The 27,589-nt window shown below is 34.0% G+C and overlaps 1 protein-coding gene across 5 annotated transcripts in view; it reads right to left on the bottom strand.

Annotated features, from left to right (window-relative positions):
* The window catches only part of GATAD2A (GATA zinc finger domain containing 2A), a 215,661-nt gene that overhangs the window by 74,027 nt on the left and 114,045 nt on the right, over positions 1-27,589 (bottom strand). For all 5 annotated transcript variants that reach the window (XM_031947916.1, XM_031947914.1, XM_031947913.1 and 2 more), the window contains one exon: positions 7,946-8,217. In XM_031947916.1, coding sequence (XP_031803776.1) covers positions 7,946-8,208 — 263 coding nt within the window. In that variant the 5' untranslated portion in view covers positions 8,209-8,217. The remainder of the gene's footprint in view (positions 1-7,945; positions 8,218-27,589) is intronic.

Here is a 27,589-nt window from a genome sequence, read left to right as displayed (position 1 = left end):
TCAACTATAGTTCTAAAATGCATATCACATTAGGGCTTAAGAGGTAGGTTAAGGATGCCTGACACCATTATACTCATGTGATCAACTTTTATTTCTTCAGATCAAAAAAAAAAAGAAAAAGAAAAAAGCTAGAAGTCAAGGAAGCAAGCATGCATTTTCAATATACTGGAAAAGTCTCTCCTGGGCACTGGACATTAAGGAAATGTCAGGCACTGTACAGGACTAAGAATACCAAGACCTAAACTAAAGACAACCATGTCTACTCTCAAGGAGTGTACATTCTGGCATTTTGGAAAGAATGCCATGATATGGCACTGAATTGAGAATTGGGAAGATCTGAGTTCATTTCCACCCTCAGGCACACACTGTGACCTTAAACAAATTCATTTAACCTTCCTTCCTCAGTCTCAAGTTTTTCATTTGTAAAAGGGGAATAAGAATACCTACTTCTCCTGTTGGTGAGGATAAAATGATAGATTATTTTAAACGTTTTTTTGCAAAACTCAAAGTGCTATATAAAAGCTATCTATAATTATTACTATGAAACACTAACATAATTAAACATAAACAATAAAAATATAAAGTAAAAGGTTTTGGAAAAGAGATACTAAACAGAGGGCATTCAGCAAAAACCTCCTATGGAAGATGGAATGTGAACAAATTTGTCTAAAGACTTAGGTGGAACAGAAGTGAGTGCAAGGGATGATGTTGTAAAAAATTACCCTGGCATGGGTTCTGTCAATAAAAAGTTATTTAAAAAAAAAAAAAGAAAGAAAGACTTAGATAGGTAAGTGCACTCCAAGCATGTGGGTCAGAATGGGAAAACGATGGAGCAAGAAATAGAACAGATTAGTCAGGAACAAAAAGGCCAGTTTGGCTAGAGTGCATAAAAGAAGTAATGCATAATAAGCATAGAAAGAGAGTTTGAAGTCAGCTTGTAAAGTTCTTTAAAATGCCATATTTCTCCATAAGTATAGAACACACACACACACACACCACATGGATAGAGTGTTGGATTTAAGAGTCAGGAAGATTCATCTTCCTGAGTTCAAATCTGCTGTCAAATACTTATTAGCTATGTAACCCTGGGCAAGTTACTTAACCCTCCTTGCCTCGTCTCTAAAATGAACTGGAGAATGAAATGACAAATCAATAATTTTGCAAAGAAAATTCCAAAAGGGGTCCTGAAGAGTCAGGAACAAATGAAACAAGTGAACATTATCACCAATAAGGAAGCCAATGGAGGTTCTGGAGAAATCTGACATGGGTAGACCTGTGTTTTAGGATTATCATTTTGAGAGTTATATAGAGCCATTGATTATAGAGAAATGCAAGTTCAAACCACCTCACACCCATCAGATTAGCTAACAATGCAGAAAAGAAAATGCTGAAAAGAATGTGGAAAAATAGGAACACTAAAGGAGTGTTGGTATTGTTGTGAAGTAGTACAACAATTCTGGAGAACAGTTTGAAAGTATGTCCAAAGGGCTACAAAACTGGGCATAGAAATTGAAGGATATATATAGAAGCTCTTTTATGGTGGCAAAGAACTGGAAATTGAAGGCATGTTCATCAATTGGGGAATGATGAATAAATTGTGTTTATTTATTTATATAAACAATTCATATATTTTATTTTATATGTTTATTTATATAAACAAATGATAAGGGGGAATGGTTTTAGAAAAACCTGAGAAGCCTTATATGAACTGATGCAAAGTGTAGCGAACAGAACCAGAACACCATACACATTAACAACAAAATTGTAAAATCAAATGTGAAAGACTTAGCCACTGATCAATATACAAGAGTATTCCAAAGGATGTATTAAAATATATATATATATATATATATATTATCTACCTTATGAGGGGGAAGGGAAGCCAGACTGAAGCATATTTTTTTCCATTTTCTTTATATTTCTTGCTTTTTATTTATTTTTTTTGGAACATGGCTAATGTGGAAATATATTTTGCAAGACTTCATGTGTATAACTGCTTGCTTCTCAATGGGTAAAGTAGGGCAAGAGGGCAGAGAATTTGGAAATAAAAAGACTAAAAGGGAGTTATATTAAGAATAAATTAGAATGGGGAGAAGCTTAAGGTAAGGAGACCAATTTGGAGTCAAGTGTATACTACTATATACTACAAGTCAGAGGAAATGAATACCTACTCCAAAATGAATAACTAGCTCCATAAGGGGAAAAGTGTTGTATTTCAGAGAAGCTATAATGAAAAAAAATTATTAATAAGATTTCTTAAGTGATAAGATATACAGCATGAGCAAAATGAGGAGCCAGGGATGATATAAATATAGTGAACCTGGGTAAATGGAAGAATGATAGCATTTTTCTTTTTTGAATGGTAGCACTCTTAACAATGGGGGTGAGGAACCAACATAAGGGGAAAGATATAATGAAATCTGTTTGGGTCAAATTGAGTTTGGGGCTGCTGTGGACCATAAAATTCAAAATAGGGAGTTGGTATAATTGGACTGCAGCTCAGGAGAGAATTCAGGGTTGAATTTCTAAATTTAGGAAAAGGAGGTAAAGTTAATTGAAACAGGGAGCTAATAAAGTCACCAACAGTATGTACTAGATATCTGGGAAGAGCAGTGCAAACAGACAATGAATTGGGCTCAAGGCTGAGCAGCATAAAACGACTGGACTACTTTTAATAAAATGCAGAATTTGTTTAATGATCCCAAATATTCCCCAGAACGAGTTCCTTGAAGGCATTTCTGACATAGTATCCTAAGTATCTAGTATAATGTCTAATGCAATGCTTAATCAATATTTATTGATTGAGATATTTCTGTCTTAGAGCATCTGAGAATTTCTTTTTACTTGTCTAACTCTTAAATTTATCCTTTAGAAACAGAGACAACTATTTTAACAATAATCTAAGAAAAATGCTTAGAGTGAATAGTGAACAAAAAACTGAAGGAAAAACTTCCAGCAAAACCCATAGAATCTACTTAAGTAAGCAAGTAAGCAGGGAGAAGTTGTGAAAGAGAAGTAGTCAGAGCACACAGGAGTCAGACCTAGGCCAGCAGCATGAGAACGTTCACACCACTGATCATTCAGCCCTAGGGCCAAGATTTGGGGTTTCTCAGAGGTGCCAGTGACTAGTACATAGTACAAGAAACTCCTAACAAAGCCTGAAGTTCAGAAATTTCCAGAGCTAATCAGTCTCAACACTTGGTCCAGGCCAGCAGGTTAGGGCCTGGAACATGAATTCAGTGCCCTAAATCCTTAACATAAAGTCACACAGAGCAGACACACAACATATCCACAAAGATCTGGAAAATAGAGATAATTTAATAATCAAAGGGTTACATGAAAACCATAAACCCCCAAATAGCCTAGATATTCTATTTCAAAAGATCATGAAAGACTGCTAGATCTCTTAGAACCACAAAGCAAAGTGAAAACAGAAAGTTACTTCCTGAAATCCCAAAATGAAGACTTCCAGCAATGTCATAGCTAAAATCCAAATCTTCAAGAGTAAAGAAAAAAATGCATAGCAGCTACAATTACAAAGACTGGATAATATGGAATCCAATACTCTAAAAATCAAAAGATAACTTTAGACTTAAAACCAAGAATAATTTACCTAGCAAAACTATGATCCTACAAATACATGAGCAAATAGATAAGTAGATAGATAAAAGATCAGAACTAACTAGAAACTATGGAATACAAACACAGGAATCAACAGCAGTGTAAAAAGTAGATATAAGAAAGTAATCAGAAAAGAACTTATAAGTGTATCTACATTCTAATTAAAATTATTAATTATTATAAGGAGAAAAGATACTTTTAATCATAAAGAGATAGGAAAGACAGGGAGAGAATATGATGATACTTCAGGGAAGAATGGACAAAGGATGACATCCCACTTAGTCAGGGAGGACATGTAGAAGGGGGAAATATCACTTGAACCTCATTTTGAACTGACGCAGAATGAGGTAAGCAGAACCAGGAGAACAACTTAAGATTCTAACAACTTTACTGTAAAAATGAACAGTTTTGAAAGACTTAATTCCAATTCCAGAATTTCAACTGACTGCAGAAGAATGGTTTAAAATATCGCCTACCTCCTGATAGAAGGATGATGGTGATAGAAGAGACATGTAGAATGAGACCCATTTATGGACCAGGTCAATGTAGAAATGCTCTAATTATATGTTATTTGCAAAAAGTTTTCTTTTTTGAAGATGAAAGAAAATTTTGTGATATAAAAAGTCAAATGTTTGTTAATTAAAAGTAAATCTCAGTCAGAACCTGATTCCAATCAATAGAGTAATAAAGTAGAAATTATTGAAGTGTGAGGAGAAAGTGATAAGAATCAATTACTGAAATATGAAGGAGAGAACTTAAGAGAAGGAAGAACCACTTCCTTACAGAAGGAGAGGTCTTACAGATAGTTTGGAAGGGTAGATTTCAAAGAGTTCAGAAAAAGACAGATTTCCTTGTCCTATGAGTGTATAGGGAAAGTTTGCAAAAGACATTATGTTCTCAAGAGCACAAATTATAATATACAATGATTTCAACCATAAAAGAAATTCTCTAGAGATAGATGTGGTTACAAAGGAAACTTATTAACAAGTCAAATTTTTAAAAGATGTACAGAAGACAAAAATATAGTCCCAAAAGCAGTACTGAGAAGACATTGTACCGCTAATCACTGGAAGGCACTCTAAATCTGATTTTTATAACACTATATTCTCCTGGCTCTCCTACATATCTGACCACTTTTAAAAAGCCTTTATTGCTTCATTGCCCAGCTCAAACCCTCCTCTTTTCCTCATATGTACTCTCTCCCCTGCTATCTCATAAACTGATATGGGTTTCAATTCTGCTAAAGGATTCTAAAATCAATCAATCTAGCTAGCTAGCTAGTTCCTGTACCTCTGCATCATCAACTGCCTGCTGGATCTTTCCGTCAGGATATATCAATATGTTCCAATTGTAACTCATCATATTCCAATTGTAACTCATCATATCTTTCCCCCCCAAAACAGTCCCACTGCAAAACTTTTTTATTCTGATGAGTTCATTATAGCATCTTCCTATTCACAAACTAAAGGCTGTGAAAGCTTTCCTCTAGTCAAATATACATATCTAATCATTGTCATTTTGTTGATTCTACCTCCACACTATCTCTCATGACTATTTCTTTCTCTTTATTCCCATGTTCACTATCTTACTTCAAGCTCTGATCACAACCTCTTGTCTTAATTAATCAAACTCTCATTAGTGTTGGCTATTTTCAATTCATCATTCACAGGCATCAAAAAGATCTTAATTCAAAGAAACAAAGATATTATTCTTCTGTTTGATAGCTCCTTATTGCCTCTGGAATAAAATTTAAAATCAACCTAGAATTTAAGGTCTTCCATTTTCAAATGCCTATCTACTATTTCAGATTTATTTTCACAAAATACACATTCCTACCAAATTGTGAACTCTACAATTAAAGAAACTGTTCCCAAGCAAAGAAGGTGCTCCCTTTTCATTTCTATCTTTTAATCAATACCTTCAAGATTCAACTCCAGGTATCACTTCTTCCATTGGACTTCCTTAATTTACCAGTTGATAAATTCACCAGTTCAGATTACCATGTCAGTTGATAAATATTTATTAAATAAAGTACTTATTAATGTGCCAAGCACTGTGTTAAGGCAGCTATACAAGGGATAAAAAAAAAAAAAAAAAAAAAAAAAAGAGGCAAAAAGGCAAAAACAGTCCCTGTTACAACAAATTAATCTATATGTATAAACAAACTATTTAGGGAAAATAGGAGATAATTGAGAGGGAAGTCACTAGAAGAGGTCAAGTCTTACTATAGAACATCGGATTTTAGCTGGGACTTGAAAGGAACCAAATAATTTAGAACGTAAAGATAAGTAAGTAAGAAGAACATTCCAAGAATGGGGGACAACTAGAGAAGATGCCCAGAGTCAAAAGATGTATCTTGTGCAAGGGACAGCAAGGAGGCCAGTGCCAATGGATCAAAAAGTCTATGGTAAAGGACAAGATACAAGACATGGAAAGGTAGGGAAAATGGTGGGACTAGAGCTTCAAATACTAAACAAAGAATATTATATTTGATCATGCAGGTAATAAGAGTTTATTGAGCAGGGTAAATGGGAAGGGGGGAATTAATGATTGACAATGGTGTAGATACTTTAGGGAAATTACTTTGGTGGCTATATGGAGGATTAATTGGAGTGGAGAGAGACTTGCTAAAAAATAGTTCAGACATTAAGTGAGATGCCACAAAGATGAAATTGATAAGCCCTGGCATAGATTTAATATGTGGAATAAGATAAGGCAAGAAATTAAGGGTGATGCATAGAACAACTAGGAAGGGGATATTAAAATAATGACTTTCTTTTTACGTATTTTACCAAAAGTGCTTAATACAGTGCCTGATACATTACTTAACATTTTTATTGGTTGACTGACTGTTCTACTCATCTTTTTACATTAATTTCAAATAATTTTGATTATTACTTTAAAATAATAGTTTTAAGGCAGAGGTCTAAAATTTCGTTCTCCTTTGATAACTACTTTTATTCACTATTTTCCTTGGTATTCTTAAATTTTTTGTTCTTCAAAAAAAAAATTGCCATTATTTTTTCTGACTTTATAAAGTATCCCTAGAATAATGCTAAACTTATAAATTATTTGGTCGATAATGCTGTTTTTCTTAAGTAAGTATTTTTCAAATAACACTTCTTTTTTCTTAAATTCTGAAAGAGGAGTGTTCCTCAAACCCTTTCCACATTCTTCACCAGCCAGGAGACCAAATACATTTTATATACATATGGCTATTACTTAACTTTAAAAAAAAGAGGAAAAACTTGGCAAAAATCTCTTCAAGTTACTTAAATATTACTCTCTTCATCACATGTTAAAAATGACTTTTACAAACAACAAACAAAACAAGTCTTTTGTTGTTATATCACATTTGCAGGACATGGGGGTGGGGTGGGGGGAGGAGAACCCTATATAGATTATCTCTAAGAAGGGTCTGATATTCAAGATATATAGGCAAATAAAAGAAATAAGACCAAAGGCACTCAGTATTAATAGATAAGGGATCAAAATACACGAACAATTCACAAACAATAATAAAAAAAATTAAGAGAAGCAAAAGTCAAAGAGCTTGAAAGTTTCAAGTGAAAACTAGAAAACTGGCAAAGACTAAAAAGGGAGGGAAAGAAGGAATTGGCAAATGTAAGAAGAGTTATGAAAAGGGCAAACATACTGTTCTGTTGGTGGAGTTGTGGAATTCTCGAAAAATTACTTGAAGAAAGTTAAACAGCCAAATCTTTGAACTCAAGGGATTCCACTGCTAGGCACATACTCAAAAGAAATACTTCATATGCATCAAAATACTTACAGCAACATTTATTTTTTGTAACAGCAAATAAGGGAATGAAGTAAAATAAGTTAGTAAACATAAAGTAATAGCAGTGATAAGGAAATGGCTAAACAAGTTATTGTACATGTATGTAAAAAGATATTTCTCTGTTTAAGAAACCAAAAAAAGTGATGAATATGGAGAAACATGAAAAGATTTATATTAACTGATGCAAAGCAGAATAAGAAGAACCAGAAAAGCAATATACACAAGGAGAGATATGATAAAGCATATTCCACACAACTATGAGGAGGTATGAAACAGAATATAATTTCAGAAATTTTTTCAAAGTAATTTAGTTTTGCTAAACTGTTTTCTTCCTCTTTGTAATTCGTCATTATAAGGGATAACTCCTTAGAAAAAAGATGTTTAAAAAAAAAAGAGGACAATAAAAATGAGCTTATCATTAATCACAGAGTAATGTAAAAAGCTTTAGGAAGTACTAGACCTTGTCAGCTCAGCTCTTAAGATTCAAAATTTCAGCTGGCACACTTTGACCAATGTGCTACTTACCTTTTTGAGGTACTCATATCCACTGGCTCATCATCTGTTTGTACTTCCACCTTAATAGTTGCCTTAACTTCACCTCCTTTTAGTAATCCTTGGACTTTGGCTGCTCCGGGCTCAGACTTTATTTTCAAGTCACCTTCACTCTTGTGGTCTGATCCCAGTAATCCTTTCTCCATCTTTATTTTTTTACTATCCACATCATTTAGGGTTGTTTCACGTTCAAGTGCTCGTTTTTGACTCCGTGTTCTGCATGCTTCCTCGGTCATTCTGAAGCTCTGTTAAAGGAAGACAGGGAAGAGGAGAGGAAAAAAAGGCAAGTTTTGACATTTTCTGAAATAAAGTTTGTATTTTATTTATTTTGTTTTTTTGAAGTTCCTTTTTGACTACTTTCTCCATCGATAATGATGACAAGGAGTTTTGTTATTGTTAAACAAGGAACCTCTAAAGGCACATCATAAAGTTCCCTCACTTTTTTCTTCAAAAAAAGTCTTTGTTCTAAACTTTGTCCATAGCTCCTATTCATTAGTATCATTAAGGCAAAGTTTAACTGATAAGCAATAATAAGTATGTGAATACAACTATAAACCACCCTAATGCACAATAGAAACCTTCAAAGATGAAAAGTGAAAGTTGGCTGCTTATCAAAAAAGAAAAGAGCTTCTCTATGCATTCCAATCTCAAAGTCAAATAAAGTACAAGAAATCTAAACCTGAATTTCTCTAAAATTTCTGCCTGTGGGGTCTATAGCACCTGAATTTGCTTTCAGTTATCAGGAATATTAAATAAAGGAAAAAGAACTATCTTGTTTTGCAAGAAAAGAGCTCTTTCTAAATTTCTGTCCACGCTACTCTACAAAATCCTAAACTACTGTCATTGTGATATTATTATACTTTCTACTCCCTTTTAATGCATGAGGCCCGTTTGCCCACTCGGGCATAGGAAATGCTCAATTCCTCTGGGATCATATTTAACTCCTGCAATTCCAGAGTCACTGAAACTTTTAGGCTGGATGGTGTTGGGCATTTTACTCTGTTACTTTCCTGTACCTGCATCACACACATATCTAGATGAAAAAAGCTGAGTCAGTTTTTGATCCCATGACATCACTGGGCTCCACATGACCCTTCCCAGGATTCAGTCTGAGAGACAAAGCACTTTCCAGAAAACCAGTCTGAACCGGTTCCAGACAACAAGCTGAAGTGTTGTTAACCCTTACAGAGACACGACAGCAGCAGCAGCAGCAGCAGCAATGTATGTCTGCAAGACTGCTGTTGGCATTCCAAAACACAAGTCTGGCAGAGTAGTAGCATCACTGCTCTTAAAGGGGTAGTTGTCTAAAAATTCTAAAGGAAGACTATTTTGGCTGTTTGGACTTTTCTGTGGCAAAAGGAGCTCATTATTTGTTTTTAAATTTTTAGAACAAAATTTTAAGAAAGTACAAGATACAGAGAATTAAAGACTGAGTCTTTTAAAAGTAAAACTACAAAGCTTATCAGTTATCTGGACAGCTTGAAGAAAAGGGGTATTTTGAGAGGAAAACACTCTGTGCCATTAGTTGAGTAATCCAAAACCCAGAAGGCCATAATTTCTTAAAAGTTTAGTTTTTCCTAATTGGGAAAACAGAAGCCAATTAAACAGCATACAACCTCACTTCCCACCCCTATAATTTAAAAGGGGACAATTGTGAATTAAAATAAAAACCAAATATGAAGTTCGCTCAAAGGGAGGAAAAAAAAAAAACCCAGCATGTCAAGTCAAAAATAAAACATATCCCATTCCATCTTTTAAAATTTGTAGTAAGTCTCATCCACTTTCCCAATGCCAGCCCTGAACCTCTATTGTAGCCTTACTAATACAATACTGACCATCATCTTTCTTAATAGTGGTACTTCTATCCAAGAGCTATATGATGACATGACAATATAAATGACCATATAAAGCCATTAACTTAAACTGGTTTATTTCTGAATCCCACTTACAGAATCAGTTTGTCCATCTTGCTCATTTTACAAATCAAAAAGCAAAAGCCCTGAAAAACTGAACTTTGTCTATCTTTGTTTCAGTTTGCTGCTCTGCAAAATAGGGAAAGGTAGGGAATAACAAATCACTCAATAGACTCTTAAAGAGACATTTTTTTCCTAGCTCTAAACCAAGTATTCTATAATTTTATACAGAATTAAACAGCTAATATTTAAAAAAAAAATGTCAAATAGCAGTTAGGTTTTTCAAATTTAAGTCATCAGACTTACCCCTCCCTCCCCTAAGTCAGTGCTTTTTCCTTACTGTCATGAAATGACATACTGATTATGATATGAACTTTGGGGACCTAACATTAATAAAGCAATACAAAAGATAACCTCATTTACAAGGAACTAAGATTCTACTTTTGGAACTGGTTAGAACATCAATTACTCAGTTAAACATATCCTTCACTTAAACAGCTGACCCTAAAGAGAATCACAAAGACAATTTTTGTGTGTGAGAGATGAAGTTGTAAAAAAAAGTATGGGAGAGAGAAGGCAAGGTTGATATTTGGAGTTGTCCATTTTCCTTCAATTATCATCAGTGACTACACGAACATACTTTATATATCATTTGAAAAAATAAATTGATAGTTCTGAAATTTTCTTTTATATTATTGTGGCCTGATCATTATAGTGACTAGTCTTATTACTTCAGAGAACTAATGGTGAAACACTTCTCTTCTCAATAGAGGCAAGATTTTTTTTTGGCATCAAATGAGCCCGATAAAATTGCTCAACTGTACTGTGTTATATTAAATAGGGTTCTATCACTGGGGGCCAGTCAATGGAAGGTTTCTACAACATTTTTTAAAAGTGGTACTGACAGAATCTTTATAAAAAACAATCAACTCAAGCTGAAAATGCAACTTATTGTATCATTCAAACCTCAAAAGAAGTTTTTTTTTTTAAATTAAAAAGCCAACAGTTCATAGCACCACAGAATAATAGCAGTAGAAGAAACTTTGGAGATCATCTAGTCTAGGTTAATTTGGACACAAAATATATTGGCGCTTTAAATATATAAACCAAATTCATAAAGATTTGGAAATCAGTATAAAGAATACTTCTGAGATAAAATAGGTTTTGTGAAAATGATGCAAAATTGAGAAATCAAGTCAATTTCCAAGCTAAAAAAGTACAGCTTGAAATAAAATTTTAAATACATACTGAGGGGGAAATATCACTAGAACTGAAATTTTCACAAAAATTCACATATACATTGGGGTTCTAATGGATACAGAAATTAATGACTATAATTTGAATAACAACTTAGACCCCTACATTCTACCTATGAAGAAAGTGATGCCCAGAGATTAACTATCATGATATCCTCAAAAAGTAGTATATATCATAGTGAAGACATCATGGGAACGAAGCCAGGAAATCTGGACTCCAGTCTTGCCTCAGTGATTAATTAGATATGTGATCTCTGTTAAAGCATTCTCTCCCTTTGGGCCTCAGTTTCCTCCTGTGTAAAAAACAAGGTCTCTGAACTAGGAATGCTGAACTAAAGCTCCTTTAATTTCTGAAATTATAAGACTGTAATTTCTCCAATACAACAAAACTAACTGGCATCAGAGTCCAGGCAAAAAATGCAGGTTTCCTGGTTCTTGGAGTTAGGTTGCTTACATTAGCAATGGTGGCTTAATCAAAATAATAGTGTTGGTTCTAATAAATCAGGCATTTTGGACAACTCTAGCTCTTTCCACAGGTTCCTTCATTTATTAGCTGTATTGTTGTTCCTCTCACCTCTCTTCCCAAATTCCAGTTTTAGCCTCCAAAAGTACTACTGTTAATCTGGGATTAATCACCCATAGCAACCATGTCAATATCAATAGTTTTTCAGATATGTGTTTCTCTACCTTTCCCAAATATTCTTTCAGGTTTATAAAAGTGCTTAAAAAAAGTTAATAAAGTGCTTAAAAAAAGTTAAATGAAAAGTCAGAATTACTTTCTTATACTAAGAATCCTTGAATCTGTCCCTTTAGGATTAAGCTAAAATTGTTTTCAAGGAACCCACCAATCAATCAACCAAAAAGTAATGTGACAAGCATTACACCATTTACTTTTTTATTCATAGATTAAAATAAAGTGACCCTTACACTCAAAGAAATTTGCATTCCATCAGAGAAGACAATGTAAACTTATCAAAATTCTATATATTTATTTTTATATAATTAACAAGGTAACTGGGGGGAAAAGTAGACACTATCAGTTATAGAGATAAGAAAACGTTTTAAAGTAGTTCTTGTACTGAATCTAGAAGGATGCTATAGAGCCCAAGAGGCAAAATTGAAAAAGGGTATTCCAAGGCATGTGGGAGAGCTAGGGCAAAGGTATATTAAGTATAAAGCACTTAAAATGTGATATACTGTACTGAACTCTGAAAATAAGGAAAAAGTAAAAAAAGAAAAAAAAAGTCTTTGTCCTCAAGAACCTTAATTTCTAATGGAAAAGAACATAAAACAGATTTAAGATAAAGAGTAAAGGGAAGATAAACTTATAAGGAAAATGCTATATCACATAAGAAAAGGCTAATTTGAATAGACCATGCAGAGAATGAAATAGAGAAATAACATTTAAAAAGGTAGTCCAGGCTGTGAAGGCCTTTAAATGTTAAAACAAGAATTTATTTTTGACCCTACAAGTAATAGGAAGTCACTAGAATATATTGAAGAGACATGCCATGGCTGAAGAGCACATTAGAAAAATCATTTTAGGCAGTTGTGTGAAAGATGGATTAGAGTAAAAGAGTGACTAGAGGGAACAGGCTCATTTAGGAAGCTGTTTTAAGAGTCCAAGCAAGAGATAAGGACCTGAATCAGGATAGTGGCTTTCTAAGTAGAGAAAAAAGGATTTACAGGAAAATGCTGTGGAAATAGAAACCACAAAATCTGGGAAATTACTTCATATACAAAAAGGGAGTGATAAGTAGTAGACTGAAACTTTGTTTCTTTTTTTAAATATTATTATAACTTTTTATTGACAGAACATATGCATGGGTAATTTTTCACATTATCCCTTGCACTTACTTCTGTTTCCACTTTTCCCTTTCCTCCCTCCACCCCTTTCCCTTGATGGCAGGCACTCTTATACATGTTATAGTATATCCTAGACATAATATATGTGTGCAGAACCGTATAGTTCTCTTGTTGCACAAGAAGAATTGGATTCAGAAGGTAAAAATAACCTGGGAAGAAAAACAAAAAATGCACACAGTTCACACTCATTTCCCAGTGTTCCTTCTCTGGGTGTAGCTAATTCTGTCCATCACTGATCAATTGGAACTGAATTAGATCTTCTCTTTGTTGAAGATAGCCATTTCCATCAGACTACATCCTCATACAGCATTATTGTTGATCTCCTGGTTCTGCTCATTTCACTCAGCATAGTTCATGTAAGTCTTTCCAAACCTCTCTGTATTCATTCCACTGGTCATTTCTTACAAAACAATAATATTCCATAACATTCATATACCACAATTTACCCAACCATTCTCCAATTGATGGCCATCCATTCATTTTCCAGTTTCTAGCTACTACAAAAAGGGCTGCCACAAACATTTTGGCACATACGGGTCCCTTTCCCTTCTTTAGTATCTCTTTGGGATATAAGCCCAGTAGTAACACTGCGGGATCAAAGGGTATGCACAGTTTGATAACTTTTTGGGCATAATTCCAGATTGCTCTCCAGAATGGTTGAATTCTGATACTTTGTTTCTTCTAAAACTTTCAATGGTTCCTTACTACCAAGCCAAATTGTCACTCAAAGTCTTCCACAATCTAATACTACCTATCTTACCATCTCCCTCTTAATTCTAGTGCCTTCCCTCCTATGATTATTTCCAATTTATGCTATATAAATTTGTTCATCCAATGTTATTTGCATGTTTTCTCCTCCAGTAGATTTATCTCTAGAATAGATGCTGCTTTTGACCTTTTCTTTGTAATCCCCCAACACTTAGCACAGGGCTTGACACGGTAGGCATAGAAGGATTCTATTCCAAAAAAAACCTTCCTATCTCATTTACAATGTTCTAAACCTATCATCATTGCTCACAGCTCTCAATCTCTGGTCATGCTGAGATGGCAGCTATAATGCTTATCATGTTCTATGAACTCTTCAAAGAACACCTCAAGTTCCAACCTTCTCCCATGAAAAACCAGTTCAACAAGTATTTAATAACTGCCAACTATGTGGAAAGCACTGTGCCCTGAAGATACAAAAATCATCCAAAGGGACTTTACCTTACCCTATTTCAAAATTTTTTTTCATTCAAAATTCTTTTTAATAACTTTTTTCATCTTTAAAATGAAGGAGAAATGATCTCCTCCAAATTTAAGATTCTATTTCTAACAGCCCACAAAACTATTAATATACTTAGACAATGTCCCAGTCCTCAAGATTATAGTGCTCATCCTTTTCTCATCATTTAAAAAAAAAACAAAAAAGCTATACATATTCTTTGCCTGTTTTCATATCTGCTTCCCTCACTGTCTTCAAAACCTTCTATGATCTGGCTTTCTAAATCGTCATTCAACTGGAACCCATTCTGTGATGACCGCATATTTAAAATCAGCCGGAGTCAGGAATTCAGGTTAAGGGAAAATCTTCAAGCTTTATTCTCTGTGGAGGTGGAGGGGGATGGCAATAGCAATGTGTGCAGCTGCAACAAGGAGCCAGCCAGCAGTTTCTTTCCAACCTCTCTTCCTGCCCCTCTGCCTCCACCCACCAAAATCATTTCCTATACAACACCATCAGGACTTGCACAAAGAGTGGGTGGGGCCATTCCTTCTCCAAGCATATATATTAATAGAGTATGGTCCAATTACTATTTAGCCTCACGTGCTTGGGACCTCAGTGCATCAACTCGAGCTTCAGTCCATTATACCCTTCTAAAGTTATAAGTAATTTCTTAACTGCCATATCTGATTGCCTTTTCTCAGTTCTCAACTTTCTTGACCTTTGGAAGCATTTGAAACTGTTGGTCAACTTCTAGATAATGTCTTCTGAGTTTTGGTGATAATAATCTCTCTTGGATTTTTCTTCCTATTATATGACCACTCTTCAATTTCAGAGAATCCTGGGAAACCTTCTATGATGAGCTCTAAGAAGAAAATTTATACAACAACAACACAAGAAAAAGTAATCTTGAAAGGCTTGAGAATGCTGATGAATGTACAATGACCAATCATGATTCCCGAAGACTGCTGATGAAGCCTGCAACTTATCTTATGCCAAAATTGATGGACTCAAGATGCACAATGAGATATGTTTCTGGAAACAGCCACTGTAAGAATTTATTTTCTCTATGAGTATTTATGAAAAAACATATATTTTTTAGTTTTCATTTTTGTCTGTTTTTCTCTTTTTTCAAAATGGGTAGAGATTTGGGAAGGTGAATGAAAGAAAGAAAAATAAAAGGAAAAAAAGGAAGAAGAAGAGAGGGAGGAAAAAAGAAAATGCAAGAATAAAAAAAAAAGTCACTTACTAATGCATTGTTGGTAGAACTGTGAACTGATCCAACCATTCTGGGGAGAAATTTGGAACCATGCCCCAAATCTATAAAATTGCATACACTTTGATCTAACAGTGCAGTGCCACTAATGGGTCCATATCCCAAAGACAATTTTTTAAAAGCCCCCCATCCCTGGATCATTGTACTAACCTACTAGTTAGTAGCCCTGACTCAAATGTTTACTCACTCCATCTATCCTCCACACTCAGCTACTAAAGTGATTTTCCTAAATAACAAATCTGTTATCCCTCTCCTTAATAATAAATTTCACTGGTTTCCTATTACTTCTAGGATTAAATTTTTAAAACTTTATTTTGGCATTTAAAGCCCTTAAATACCTGGCCTCTTTCTATCTTTCCAGTATTCTTATCTCCCTGCATGTGCTCTAAGACCCAAAAATATTGGCTTTCTTGGTGGTCCTTGCACAAGATACCTCATTTCCAAATTTCATGTCCTTTCACAGGCTCTCTTTTCAGAATTCCTACCTCTGGCTCTTTACCCTACTCATATTCCAGTCATACAAATGACTACTTTTTGAGATTACCTTCCATTTATCTACATATCATATATCATAATATCACATATTATGTGCACATTATCTCTGTGTATACTACAGCTTCTTGGGACCACAGATGAGAACTAGATAAAGGTAGAGATGTATATCACAGATATACATTTAGATCTTCTTTAAAATGAAGGAGAAATGATCTCCTCCAAATCTAAGATTCTGTCTATTTCTAACAGCCCACAAAACTATTAACATATATCATAGCTGTTTACATGCCTCCCAAATTAGAATGTAAACTCCAGAGGATAAGAATGTGTTTTTACCTTTCTCTATAGCTCCAGCATTTGGCACAATAATACTGAAAAAAAATGAAGGCATTAGAAGAGAAACTGTAAGATTCTTTGCAAATATGTCAGGCTTTATATTATATGTAAGGCTTCTTTTCAGGACTGTGACTTCATGTATATATTCTATTTTGTATGTTTTACTTTTGCTTAACTAAACTGTAGGTCACATTAAAGTCATGATCTTATTATTTTCTTAATTGTGTCTCTATGCACCCCTAACCAGAATCTAACGATGTTGGACACATAGCAATGACATAATAATCCACATTTACATAGCAATTTCTTCACAATAATTATGTTCAATTATCTTGATTCTCATTTTTCAAATTCAAATTTTTCAATTTCTCAATTGAATTTTTCAAATTCAAGGATCAGATGAAGGAACTGGGATTGTTTTGTGTGGAGAAGAGGAGGCAGGGAAAACCTCAGAGATGTCTTCAAGGATAGGAAGAGTGGTCTTGTGCAGGGATAGAACAAAGAGCAAAGGGAGGAAGTTACAAAGAGATAACGAAAGAACAGAAAAATTATTTCCCAAAGGACACAAAGCTAGTAAGTCATTGGGCTGGTACTTAAAAGTGTTTCTGTCACTAAACCATCATTAAATAAAGACTTTCTATTTCAATTTCTATTTTAGTTATCTGAGCTGATTTTTCTTTCCAGTTTCTTTAGCAAAGGTGAGAGAAGTAAGCCCTAAGATATTGCCAAGAGTTTATTATGAAGCAGAAGGAACTAAACTTTGCCAATTCAAGTAGAGAAGAATGGAACTAGCCCCTTTTGACTGCCCCCAGATAAATCATTCTCTAGTACAACCCATACACAAGCCATTCTCCTCTATACACCGAGATTATATAAATATTTGCCCAAATCAGTGTTCATTTTGGGTGTGAGAAAAAGAGAGATGATGACCTCTGCAGGTACAAAGCTGCTCACAGCCCAGCCATACTGCACAACTTGATAAAGTACAGGGATCACCAGTGTTCCTTTGGAAACAACACTACCTATGTGACTGTTTCTACCTCCCCCACTGGTTCAAGATCATGCAAGGTCACTACTGTGTTAAACTCCCTTCCATGGTAATGTATTCATAACTCAAATGTTTAAATTTTCCATTGGGTTGTCTTTTCTTCTCCCCTACAGCAGTACAACTGTTATAACCCCAATGAAATGCATCTAAAAGCAGGATGAGGAGTAATCACACATACCTTATGTCTACCACAAAGCTAACTTTTAGCATCTATGGTGACCACTGGAATTAATCCAGAGAAATTCGAAAAAGTCAAATCCTTAAAGGAAAAAGGCTGTTTAGGGAATGAAATATGAAAAAAAAAAAATTCCTGTGAAAAAGTATGCTATTATTAATATTATAGTATATCCCCCTGCCCCCAAAGAATTTAGGTTCCTAGCACATACACAGACCAATGCAATAATAATAGATTCTTCAGGGTTGAAACAAGAATTGAGTAGATGTATATATAGGTTAACTGTTTCAAAACTCTTGGTACAGGAAAGAGGTAGCAAGAAAAAGAGAGATGCTGCCTAGCCAACTCTAGAAACAACTTTTAAGTCCAAACTAATGTACTATCCAGTGTTGCTGTTATAAATATCTATATTTTAAAATATTAAATAAAATTTTTAAAAATATCCCAAATATAAGCAATTATGTATTTTGAACTCTGCTGACATATTAGGACATCTCTTATTAACTGTCCATAAATCTATGTGTCTAAAGATATCAAAGTAAAAACAAAATTCAATTTTTAAAATGTTTTCTTTAACTATGCTTACATTACATGGAATCCTCCCCCCATGGAATTCGGGGGGGGGGGGGGGGGGGGGGAAGAAGGAAAGAGGGAGGGAGAGAAGGCAAATAACTGGGAGACATTTTTTAAATCAAAGATACCAAAATAATTCCTTGAAAACAAGTACAGAAGAACTTAATAAAGCTTTTACTTTACAAAAATGGTTCATTTGTGGTAGCCTTCAAGGCTCTGATTCATTCTTATATAAATTGACCAACATATCTGATATGCACCCCCACTTCCCCAAGCTGCTACTGCTTCCCCTCACTTTCAATGTATAACATTCCTTGGATTAACCAATCCCAGCTCAGGTACCAGCTCCTACACAAAGCCTTTTCTGATACTTCCTATTTCTCTCCGTCTCTATCTCTCCCTCATATTTGGTATATGTTTACTTGTATAAGTTTGTATAAGCTTACCAAAAAAAACTACCTTAAGAACAGAACCTGTTTTTGCTGTTTTGTCTTTGTTATCAACTATCTAGCACAGAGTTTTCCACATAACAGGTGCTCAATAAATATTTGTTGATTTGAACTGAACTTTACTTTAGCCTAGTCAGACAGCTTTAGGACTCCATTATCCTCAAAAGAGCATCTTTTGAAAATCTTTTGTAGATAGCCAGTGATCTGATTTAGATACCAGCAGGAATATGCCAACATGCTGCCTCCCCTCTTACCTCTTTCCAAAGCTAAAAAAGGTATTTAACCTGGGTCTTAATATAGGAATAATCTCTTAGAACAAAAGGACTAAGATGGACCTTGTTTAAAAAAAACTAATTCAGAAAGTAATTAAGAAGATGTCACAACTGAAAGAATACTAGATCCAAAGTCAGAAAATCCTTGATTCAGACCTAGCTCTAACATTTACTAGATACGTGTTCATGGATAAATCCATCAATCAACAATCATTTAATTAAAGTGCTTATGATATGCCAGGTATCATGCTAGAGGCTGAGGAAAATAAGATACACACACACACACGCAAACATGCACATATGTACACTTCTAAGGAAGTAGAATTTTAAGGAATCATTTCTTTGAAGTTTAAATTCCTCAACTATAAAATGGTAATAAAACATATACTCCCTTATCTACTTCAAAAGCCTGTCATCAAGAAACTTGTTAACTACAAAGCTGAAGGGCTATAGAAATATGTCATTAACATTTATAGCTATGTTTTAATATTAATTTTAAATTTTAATTTATTATAAAATAATAATTTATATTATATATTAATATTTATATTACTTATAATATACTTTATTTATTTAATGATTCATTTGATTTATTTATTTGATTTCTAATTTATTTATTTAATATACATATGTAATTCTTTTCAATTAAGAAAAGGTATCAATTTGAACCCAAACTCGTGATTCTCAAACAAGATCTAACCCATGTAATAAAATCTCTCATGACCACCCAACACTGTCTTTTACTCTACATATATTAGTTATTTTCTTCTGTCCCCCAATCCTAAGTGCTTACTGTTACTTTCTTGTCTTAATTCAAGCTATTCACCACTGAAGAGTAAGAAAAAATTTACAAGGACATGCCCATAATAAGTATAATTTCCTTAGCACTTCAAAGTGATAGCAATTTGGTAGTCAACTATTGAAAAAGAAGATTTAATTGTTCATTGAATATTATTTTCCTATTGCAAACCTTTTTTCTCCTACTTCAGAAATTTTCTATAAATTAGTATATCCTCAGCAACTAGGGACATAAAGAATGCTTATAGAGTATTATAGAAGATACCTATAGTGCCTGCTATCAAAGGAGGTTGAGAGTATATGAATCATGTGAGTTTAAGAGTTCTGAGTGGTAATAAAGCTGAAGTCTTATATGTGTCACAAATATATTTAGGGGAGATGGAGAGGAAATGTACAGGGCAGGGCATCAGGTTTGCAAAAGAGAGGCAAAAAGCCTCAGGATAGGAATTAAGCAGAACAGAGCTTCTCTGCCATTGTCCAGCAGATCAGTAGGTTAGAGCCATGGTGGGGCCACTGTACTTCCAGCCTGGACAAGATTAAAGAGATCCACTCTACAATTATATTTATATGTTATGTAAATAGAAAATGTTGAATTCTGACCTCCTCTCCTTGACACTACCATTACCAAATCTGAGATCTGAAGGTACTAAAACCAATAAACTGAAATATTTATTAGGCTTCAAAATTCACAATTAGATAGATCTATATTTAAAACCCACTAAGCATCAAATGTATGGAAGTGAGGATGCTACTTTCAGAAAGAACTTCAGGATAGTAATCCAAACATTATAAAATGCAAACCAACATCCCCTAATAATAATAATAAATAACTTCTTATATTAAAAAGCAATTAATGAATATAAAATATAACTAAAAGAAAAGGGATAAAAATGAACATGAGCAAATAAAAAAAGACAAAATGGAATAGGTTCCTACTGTGCTTTCTACTAATTAATGATACTTAGGAGGGATAATGGAATTATATTGGAAAACAAACACATGAAGATGTTAAGTTTGAAAAAGAAAAGTATGGAGGTACTACATTTTTTGATAATCCAATGGTTTTGATAATTTTGTTTGAAAATTAATTTTTATGTTTCTGTTACATACAGTTACATGCTATATAACTCTATATATGCTATATATAACTCTATAAATAACTCTCTATACAGAGATAATGGCAGCATGATCTAGATATAGGATTCCTTGGGTCTATTACTACATCATTAATTCATCAGGTGATATGGAGTCCTTTCACTTCTTTTGCAAAAGAGAGGCAAAAAGCCTCAGGATAGGAATTAAGCAGAACAGAGCTTCTCTGCCATTGTCCAGTAGATCAGTAGATTAGAGCCATGAATGGCCACTGTACTTCCAGCCTGGAGAAGATTAAAGAGATCTTTACAGGTTCCCTGGAAAAAATAATTGGAATCAGAGAATGTCAGAGCTGCAAGAAATTATCTAATCATCCAATCCTTTCATTCTGCATTTATGTTTGAACTTCATTAAGAATATCAAAAAAATCATTAGCATACTGTTAAACCTTAATGTTGGTAATATTTCCCAATCTCCTTATAGAAAAGAAAAATAAAGTTTATACATAAGAACTGCAAAAGAACTAGTGAGAGGTAAAGTTAGGACTTGAGACTAAAGGACATGATCATTTTACTCAAACATTTGAAGCATCATTATGAAAAAGTATTAGCTTTATGCTGTGTAGTTGTGCTATTCTACAGTTCGGGACAGAATTGAGAGCAATAGGTAGAATTATAAAAGATTAAGGTTCAACATAAATAAAAACTAAAACATCTAAAAAGTGATTTATAGTTTATCATGACTTTCTTCACAAAATTCTGATGTACACATTATGAATATGAGTAGTATCAATTTTAGAAATGAGGAAAAAGGTTCAGTGAGATTAAGTTATTTGCTAATGGCTAAGTACAACAGCTAGATTTTATACTGCAGTCTCCTGATTTGAAGTCCAGTGTTCTTGCTAGTATACCATGCTACTTCTAAGGACAACCAGAACTATTTAAACAATGGAACAATTGGCTTCCCCTAAAAGTATATGCATTAAATGGATAATTTTGATTTTATTAAATTAAAAAAGGTTTTGTACAAACAAAACCAACAGAGCAAGATTAGAAGGGAAGCAGAAAACTGGGACAAAAATTTATATTCAAAGATTTTCTGATAAAAGCCTCATTTCTACATAGAGAAATGACTAAAATTTATAAGAATACAAGCCATTCTCCAATTGATAAATGGTCAAAGGATATGAACAGACAATTTTCAGAAGAAGTTAAAACCATTTCTAGTTATGAAAAAAATGCTCTAAATCACTACTGATCAAAGAAATGTAATAAAGACAATTCTGAGGTACCACTACACATCTCTCAGATTGGCTAAGATGACAAGAAAATATAATGAATGTTGGAGGAGATATGAGAAAACTAGGACACTTATACATTGTTTGAGTTGTGAACTGATTTAACCATTCTGCACAGCAATTCGGAACTAAGTCCAAAAGGCTATCAAACCAGACATATCTTTTGATCCAGCAGTGTCTCTATTTGGTCTGAATCCCAAGGAAATCATAAATGAGGGAAAAGACCCAAATGTGCAAAAATGTTTGTGGCAGTCCTTGTGTATTGGCAAGGAACTAGAAATTGAATGGATGCCCATCAGTTGGGGTATGGGTGAAGAAGTTATACTATATGAATATTATGGAATATTATGTTCTATAAAAGAAATGATCAGCAAGATGACTTCAGAAAGGCCTGAAGAAACTTACATGAACTGATGCTAAGTGAAATGAGTAGAACTAAGAATATTGTATACAACATTAAGATTAAATGATTATCAATTCTGTTGGATATGGCTCTTTTTAACAACGAGGTGATTCAGGCCAATTCCAACAGACTTCTAATGGAGAGAGTCATCTGCATCTGCATCCAGAAAGAGGATTGTGGGGCTGGGGTATGAATCACAACATAGTCTTTTTATCTTTTTTTGTTGTTTGCTTGCTTTTTGTTCTCTTTCCCATTTTTTTCCCCCTTTGATTTGATTTTTCTTGTGCAGCGTGATAAATGTGGAAATATGTATAAAAGAATTGCACATATTAAACATCTGGTCCAGAATGAAATAAGACTTCTACAAACAATTAAATCACAATTCCATGAGTATAATTATGTGTATATTTCCCTTAAAATAGAGAAGCACCTTAAAGGGAAGGGCTATTTAATTTTTGTCTTCATATATCCCTGACATCTAGCACAATACCTACTAGAGATTAGACCCTTAATAAATGAATGTTGCTTAACAAATGCTTTAGTAATACAGCACTGTCAAAGTGTCTCTTGTTATCCTTTTACATGATATGGAGCAACAAGGGCTATCTAAGTGTATTGGTAAGTAGAAAAGTCTGAATGGAAAGAGACAAAGCAAAAGAATTCATAGTTCAACAGCATCTTAAAAGAAGACTTTCAATGGATTTTTTTTGAAGGAATATGCATAGTCTCTAATTGCGTTTTTTAATGATTTTGATGAAGGTTTCTTACACTATATGCTTATCAAATTTAGCAGAAACATGAAACTGAGAAGAAGATCTAAAACACTAGATGATAGATCAAAACAGTATAGCCCTTTGGGCTAAATCAATGGAATAAATCTAATAAAATGGAATTTAATACAGAACCTCTTAATAACTGATCAACCAACTAACATTTATTAAGTGTTTACTATGTGCCAGATATTATGCCAAGTATTTCAGATGCAAAAAATGGTCCTTGCCCTCCAAGAACTTGCAGCCTAAACGAGTAAACAACATTCACACAAATATGTATAAAGTAAGCTACATTAAAGGATAAAGATGAAATACTTAACAGAAGGCAAGCATTAAAATTTTAGTTGAGACTTAAAGGTCAGGGAAGCCAGGAAGCAGAGATGTAGAAGAGTATTCCAAGATGGTAACAACTAGAAAGAATGAATGTTTGTGGAAGTCAAGAGGCCAGTGTCACTAGATTAAAGAGTATGTGTTGAGTAATAAGACTAAAAAGAAGGAAGGGGCCTAGGTTACGAAAGGCTTTGAATGCCCCAACAGCATTATATATTTGTAAAGGGGAATCTAGTTTTTTGTGTTTGTTTTTTAAGAGAGGGCAGGAGGGAAAAAGAAGGTGTACAGGGGACACATGATTGGCCTTACAATTTAGGAAAATCATTTAGTGGCTGAATGGAGGATAGATTGATGGATGAGTGGGAAGGGACATGAGACAGATCATCAGTAGGGTATTACAACAATCATGAAGGTCTGTACTTGAGTAGCAGCAATGTTAGATGAGAGAGAGGGGTATAAATGAGAAAAGTTGTAAAAGTGAAAGACACACCTTGGCAACAGTCATGGATGAAGAAGGGGAGTAGAAAGAAAGATAGTGAAAAGTGCAAAACATGAGCCCAAGGGACTGTCCTCTACACTAACAGGAAAGTAAAAGGGGGAGGGAAGGAACATTTAAGGAAAAGAATGAGTTTCATTTTGAACATATTGAGTTTAAGATGTCCACATCCAGGTTGAGATGTGTGACAATCAATTGCAGATGTGCTATCAGATGTCAACTACATGCCCCTCCATCTTGCATTTCTGTATATTTTGTATTTACTTATAATACATATTGTTTCTACCATAGAACAAAAACGGTTTTTGTCTTTATATCCCTAGTCTAGTACAGTGTCTAACACATAGCAGGCAATACTTAATACTGGGTTAACTAAATCCAAGAAGTCAACTTCCCTAGTGCAAAATAGGGGGAGGCAAGAGAGAATCTCATATAATAAAATCTAGAGAATTGACAGGAAGAAAGCTAATTCAGAAAAGAAAAGAAGTGGGGAGGGAAGAGTCTAATGTCTAAGACTTGGAAGAGGATAATTCTGTTGTACTCTCCTCATGTCAGACTATATTTGAAGTATTCATTTCAATATGTCACATTTTAGTACAAAGACATTTACTTACTGGAAAATGCATGGCGGGTGGCAACTATGATGGCAAAAGATCTTAAAGTTCAACTGAGGATCAGCTGAAGGCATTAATGATATTTAGCTATCGGAAGAAAAAACTTAAGAGGAAACGTGATGTTCATTATTGGAAGGGATGCTTTGTATAAGATACATCAATTACATTTATTCTTTCTGGCCCCAGAAATCAGAAATCAGAGCAAAGGGGAAAAGTGCAAAGAGGCTAATTTAAGCTTGACGCAAGGAAAAAAACTCCTTAATAATTAGTTGTCAAAAAGGGTTTCTCAAGAGAATGGTTCCCTCTAAATGGAGGTCCTAAGCAAAGACTGGATAATTACTTGTCAGGTATATTATAGAAAAGATTTCAGATTCAGGATGACCTGGTCTCTAAGATCTCTTAACTTTGAAATACTGGAATTTTGTGATTTAAAACAAAAACAAATCTTGCTTGGTTTTCCCAGTTTAATTTTTCTGTTCTTTATTCCATTAATCTAAGAACTTCGCTCCCAATTTATTACAGGAATAGAAAAACTAGGTTCAATAAATATTGTTGTGGAAGTCATTTCGGTTGTGTCAAACTCTGTGTGATCCCATTTGAGATTTTCTTGGCAAACATAATGTAGTGATTTGCTATTTCTTTCTCCAGCTCATTTTACAAGTGAGGAAAATGAAGCAAAAAGGGTTAAATGACTTGAAAACTCAGTTTTCAGGGCCCTTTAATTTTATTTCCAACCTACCTTGGATTTGCTTCAAACTATGTTCCCTCAGCTATTTTCAAGTCAAAATGTACTATTTGCATTTCTACAAATATTTTATTTCTTAGTTCTAAGCTTTTGATTAAGCTGTTCTCTGTCTGAGAATTACTCCTTCAACCTCCCAACATTACTACACCCAATACCTAACCCACCGCTGAAAGTCCAATTGAAATTTCTAAACACACACACACAGACACACACAGAGAGAGAGAGAGAGAGAGAGAGAGAGAGAGAAAAGCCCACCAAAAAAAATCTTGTTTGGATTCCCTAAAGACAAAGTAAACCCTTTATCATTTGATTCCAGTCTTCAAAAGCACTTATACTGAGTGTCTCAGAAGTCTCAGCACAGTTTCAAACTATTTAAAAACTGAATTGAGACTTTTGGATACCTTGTCTATATTTGTATATATTTTCTCAAAATAAATCATTATCCTTTAATCTCCCACAGCATTTTCCAAAGAAGTGCATAGACTAAATGAACTGAAGATCATGAAACAGAGGAGTTACCTGAAGAAAGCAGGGATAGACACTTTTCATATAATTACTCTCTTTAAATTTTTTAAAAAAGGATACTTATGAGAAAGATAATGTTGGGCCTTTATTGTTCAAGCCTAAAGAATAGATCTCCTGGACTGCCTTATGATAAGTAGTTGGCTTAGCTTAGAACCCTAGTATATAATATGTTAACTTGTCCAGTTCTAGCCTGTGTGGATATAGGAAGGTAGGATTCCGGGACATATATAGTAAAGTCAGTATATAAAGCTAGCCTAGAGAATAATAGTTTATATCCCTATTAATGTGAGTCATATTATGGCTTCTAACTCAAGCAAAGTGACAGGAAGGAGAGAAGGGATTGATTCTTGGCCTTGGTTTTTGAGCTGTCAGTTCCCAGATCCAATGTAGGTCATTAATGTGCTAACTTTGTGGAAGATTGGGAAGCACCAAACATCTCCCATATCAGTTAAGAGGAAAATCCAGATAAAAGCAGAGTGCCATTCCAAGTGACAAGTTTTCTATAGCACAAGTTGTTAACCCATGAACCTTTTTTTTAAAAATATTTTTAAAACTTTTGATAATTGTATTTCTATAATGTAACGGATTTCCTTTGTCATCTTATGTGCTTCATTTTATGTATTTAAAATCATTATTTTGAGAAGCAGTCCACTGGCTACATCAAATTACCAAAGGGGTTCATGACATAAGTAAAGTTAAGAATCCTTGCTATAGTTCCATTTTTATATTGACTCCTGGAGTCTCCTCTTTCCATGACTCAAAGCCTCCTTTGCTCTACTAGTCCCTTCTTTGTTTCATTCTCTATTAAGCCTACAGCCTTGCCTAATTTTCACATAAAATAAGCCTATAATAAATGACTACAACTTTTAACATTACTACCTAGTATGATTCTCTTGTTAACACTTTTGAGTCACTAAAACAGTATGAGATAAGATGTAATATAGGATCATAAAGATTTAGAGGTGAAAAGGACTTTAGGGATAATTTAGTTCAGTCTCTTCAATTTATAGATGATAAAAAAATGAGAGGTCTCAGACTTGCCCAAGGTCATACAGAGCCAATAATCAGACTGGATTTCTTTGAATTCAGAAAATTTTTTTTTCTACTGCACATTCCTCTGAATTTGGACATTTTGAATTGAAAGTCCTAAAAGCATTCAAACTCAACATGTCAACTTATTATCTTTTCCCTCAAATCAATCTTCCAAATGTAATTGTTTTTCTCTCACTCTCTCATAATCAATTTCCTTATTGGAAAATATACAGTAAGAACCTGTATTACCTACAAGACAATTATAAGGAGCAAGTAGAATAATATAAAGCGTTATGAAAAAAAAACCAGAAGACCAATGATTTACATTAATATAACAATTATGAAGCATGTAAGCACACACACACTCATGCCCATTCTCATTTGACTCTCAAAACAACTTTACAAAGTAAACTAAAGAGACTATTCTCATTTTATAAATGGGAAAACTGGAAGCCAAAAGAGTTTTGTAAATATTATAGCATGAATAACTTCAGCATAACTTAAATTCTGGGATACTGATAATCCAAACGCTGTCTGGGACTCCTATACCTACTTTTAAAAGAGGAGGGCATAATCATGATTTAGAGGAAATAACCTTAATGGTTTTTTAAAAAAGAAAAATTCCCCGTATCTTTTAATGTTTTTCCTATGT

Source organism: Sarcophilus harrisii, chromosome 1, assembly GCF_902635505.1.
Source record: "Sarcophilus harrisii chromosome 1, mSarHar1.11, whole genome shotgun sequence".
Classification (NCBI taxonomy): domain Eukaryota; kingdom Metazoa; phylum Chordata; class Mammalia; order Dasyuromorphia; family Dasyuridae; genus Sarcophilus; species Sarcophilus harrisii.
The sequence above is the reverse complement of the archived record's forward strand: the minus strand, read 5'-3'. Positions and strand labels throughout refer to the sequence as shown.